This window comes from Monopterus albus, unplaced genomic scaffold, assembly GCF_001952655.1.
Source record: "Monopterus albus unplaced genomic scaffold, M_albus_1.0 scaffold260.1, whole genome shotgun sequence".
In the NCBI taxonomy this organism is placed as follows: domain Eukaryota; kingdom Metazoa; phylum Chordata; class Actinopteri; order Synbranchiformes; family Synbranchidae; genus Monopterus; species Monopterus albus.
In genome coordinates, this window is record NW_018128140.1 from 1166957 (window position 1) to 1171037 (window position 4081).

At 43.6% G+C, this 4081-nt stretch overlaps 1 protein-coding gene across 1 annotated transcript in view; it reads right to left on the bottom strand.

The window, feature by feature from the left end:
• The window catches only part of cct3 (chaperonin containing TCP1, subunit 3 (gamma)), a 14010-nt gene that overhangs the window by 4387 nt on the left and 5542 nt on the right, over nucleotides 1-4081 (bottom strand). The window contains exons 3-8 of the mRNA XM_020621473.1: nucleotides 3374-3424; nucleotides 2722-2784; nucleotides 2538-2634; nucleotides 1894-2011; nucleotides 610-796; nucleotides 382-531 (exon numbers count right to left, since the gene is read on the bottom strand). Coding sequence (XP_020477129.1) covers nucleotides 382-531; nucleotides 610-796; nucleotides 1894-2011; nucleotides 2538-2634; nucleotides 2722-2784; nucleotides 3374-3424 — 666 coding nt within the window. The remainder of the gene's footprint in view (nucleotides 1-381; nucleotides 532-609; nucleotides 797-1893; nucleotides 2012-2537; nucleotides 2635-2721; nucleotides 2785-3373; nucleotides 3425-4081) is intronic.

The following is a 4081-nucleotide window of genomic DNA, read 5'->3' on the forward strand; positions in this document are numbered from 1 at the left end:
ACTCTCGGCTGGCCTGGGAACACCTTGGCATTCCCCCGGAGGAGCTGGAGGAAGTGTCTGGAGAGAGGGAAGTCTGGGCATCGTTGCTTAGACTGCTGCCCCCGTGACTCGGTTCCGGATAAGCAGAGGAAAATGGATGGATGGAAGCTAATTTGCTGTTGGTGCAGCTATAACTATCAGTTTTCATACCATGGCGCAAAAGTACCAAGTACCAAACCCTATTGGTGATGTTCACAGTTTTTAGGCCCTGATAAATAAAACCACAGAAGTGAAGGAGAGCATACTTTCTTTTTACCACAACTGCATTACACAGATGACAGACACCTGCAGCAAAGTGCACCAATATGTTATATGTGTGTATACTACTGTGAGGATTCTTACCTGGCTCTCGCCCTTCTTGTACTCCAGGGAACAGTCGAGCAGGATGATTCGAGGCTCCCTGATCATGCGTCTCATCCTGGGGTGAGTCACATCCTTGTTGACCATGACACCTCTGAGGACACATGAGTCCTCGATGATTCCCCCTGGAACCTGAACACAACAGCTGTCAAATGAACTGGAGGTGAAAGGTCAAGGCTGTTCAGAGAGGTGGTGTCCTCAGAGCCCTACCTTTTCCACTTTGGCGTACTTCTTGATGTCAATCTCTTTGCGGCCATTGTCCTCCAGCTCCACTGTGCGGACGGCATCCAGAGCAATGCTGCAGGCCAGCTCGGACCAGCGACTCAGAGCTTTGGTGTTGATGGCGGAGTGGATGATCTTCAGCATCATGGAGCGAACTGACGTGTCCACGGGGGTGCTGAGAACCAGGAGGGTTAAAGGTCAAACAGGGACCAAACAGGCAGTGAATCTGCAGCGGGACTGCTAGCTCCTCCCAAACCTAACCCGTTCTTAATATAACGGTTCCCCCCACATTGTGATGTTATGAAAGCACACAGAGCTGTGTGTCTGCATTTGTTCTAATCATTTTCCAAGAAAAATGTTCCAACTTCAAAATTCTGGCTGAAGGTGGAGCTGGCAAGTCCAGTCTCCAGTGCGGCAGCAGAGCGCAGGCTGAGTTTTCCGATCTAAATTATAACAGGAAGGAGAAATCATCTGTCCGAAGAAGCAAAATCAACTGACAATCACCTCTGCGGCACATTAGGTTACAGCAGGTCAGCTGAGTTCAAGACAGTTAACCAAACTTTCTGTCAGTGGGATGTTCATATTTTAATTGTCTAATTTTGTAAAATTGCAATGTTCATTCTTGCTTCTTTATAAATGGCTGCAAAGTTTCTAGTGGCTTCCGCTGTCCCTGCAGGAAAAAGTCATGTGTTGAAATGAAAAGTGGCTGCACATAAACTTGTTCCATATATTAATTAATAAAAATGAAATGAAAATGAATAAAAATTAAATGCTTTTAAATAGGATCTGTATTGCCACTAAAAATGAAAATGTAATTGACAGGTAATAGTAAATTATGGAATTTTGATGGCTGTCTAACGAAATGAGATGCACCAAGTATAGTCTCAGCTGCCCCTCATCCACCGCATCAGTTGCTTTTTTCAGTTTGTTCATCAGTGCTATAGCCATTATTGGGATTTTCAGCAGCCTTACTGCAAGTTAGGGTGAATTCCTCTCAGTTTTCTTATTTGTCAAAATGATGGATGACTTTCAGATTTCTCCGTCATTATTTAAAAAATTCTGTCAAAGACAAAGTATTCAGTTAACGTAACCTCTGGTGTGGCATAAAATAAACTTACGATTGCTGAACTCTAAGTGTGTAACTGCCCTAGGTCTTTGTACTAGTGACAAACCCTGGGAAAGTCTGGTCTGATCAAACATGTGCAATTCAAATCAAACAAACTATGCCCAACTATTCCAGCTTTAAACTGGCTTACAAACACCTGAGTATACCTGATTTCTTTCAGAGCATCCAGCATGTCCTCCAGAGCCTGTCTGTAGGCGCTGATGATGACAGTTGGATGCATCTGCTGCTCCAGGAACTGCTCCGCCACAGACAGCATCTCTCCAGCTACAGACACAGGCCAATAAAAATCATGAGGCCAAACTGAATCTCTGGGTAAACAGCAGCTCGCTGATGCCTGGCAAGCGTTCTCTGTACATGGATTAACAGGTTAGCCGGATAATTTTGTCGACGATGTATTTAATTTGTCACCCACCCATCTTTCTGCATTTTGCAGAGTTCCATTTTTGCAGTTATGTGCAAATCAAATCTTTAAATTCTGACTCTCCAGCAGAACCTCTCTCTGCTGCAGTGACAAACTGCATTCTCTCCTTAAACATCTGCATGTAGCCAACCAGAACTCAGCTGTTGATACATATGGTCTAGTCACTGACCACAAGAGCATGCACTTATCCTGGATGACTGAATCCAGCTTTTCTAATCCGAAATACCCAAATAACCTTATCTGGCATTAGAAAATCCAGAATTGCTCATTTGATCTGGGATCTGTTTATCACCATACCAAGAACACCTGAAGGCTTCACACTAGAACCTGGTGTAGGGGTGAGGAAACATGCAGTTCACTGGCCCTCACCCAGGATGATGACTGACGTGGTACCGTCTCCCACCTCCTCATCCTGTGTGCGGCTGATCTCTATCATCGACTTGGCTGCAGGATGCTGCACCTGGATCTGTTGCCATGGAGACACAGGCAGGCAGAAGTCAACACATCATACTGTGAACTGTAAATCAGTGCTATACTTCATGTCTTTGCTGACCTCTCTGAGGATGGCGTTTCCATCATTGGTCATGACGATTCCTCCTGTGGGGTCAAGCAACATCTGCACACACAGTCAGCAGCATGTCAATGCTCAAACATCACGTTCATTATTGAAACTTATCAGACAGTGTTGAGTTCACTTACAATACAGTTTCTCACAAAGTTAGATTCTACTTGTCACTGATGGGGGTGGGGCAAAGGACACACAGGTGCACTAATTATTTACTGAATATAGTAGTACTTTAATTATTCTGCACTGAAGAACAGAAACAAGGCCGCTTTGCTTCTACATTACTCTGTGTTTGCTCCATCTGCCCTGTTGGTTCTGATACCAGCTATGCTCAAATGACGAAAGAGTAATGACTCTTAAGGGAATACTACCCAGATTAATCAATAACAAAACTATTATATACAGATGTGGCTCCAACATGTGATAACACGCTCAAAGTCTTAGTCAAACTGTTGACAAAAGTCAGTGACACACATGGTGTAGAGTGTATGTGACTGCTTCTGTTGACAACTCAGCAGAGTCCAGACACACTTTAAATAACTACATCTTAAATTAGACACATTGCTGTTCAATATGTCCTCCAGTCGGTCAGAGACATCAGGCTAATTTCTGTTGTGATTGGATATTGAGGACATCTCACCTTCATCATGGCCCGAGGGCCAAGGCAGGTCCTGATCACATCTGCAATAGTCTGAAACACAGTGTCGCATTAGAAGCTGAATTCAAAAATGTCTCAAAGTCACAGCTTGTCTTCAGTAATGAGACAGATTTTACAGTGGACCACAATACACTATTCAGGGGTTCAGTCTGGTTCATTGTTCAACATCTGATTTCTACCTCAGACAAAAACAACACAACTATACCACCTTTAACTGACAGCTGGCCATCTACCAGGAGGCAAATATACCAGAGGGACACTCAATGAAATGTAGGAAAACAAACATATACCATATTTTGCGCACCATAAGGCGCACCAGATTATAAGGCGCAATCTCAATTACGAGGTCTATTTCTGTACTTAACCCATACATAAGGCGCACCGTATTATAAGGCGCATGCTAAAACGTAACGGAAGCAAAACAGTGAGTTTAGTTGAACTTTATTCTATTTAAACAATAGTTGAACTTTATTCTATTTAACAATACACTCACATTATTTTTTAATCAATCTTCTCCCACAAATCCATCAAAGTCCTCATCTTCTGTGTCTGAATTGAACAGCTGGGCAATTTCGCCATCAAACATGCCGGGTTCCCTCTCATCATTGTCGGAGTCAGTCTCGTTGCCAGGTGGCTGTTCAGCAATGATGCCGGCTTTCGCGAAAGCTCGGACAACAGTTAAAGCAGATA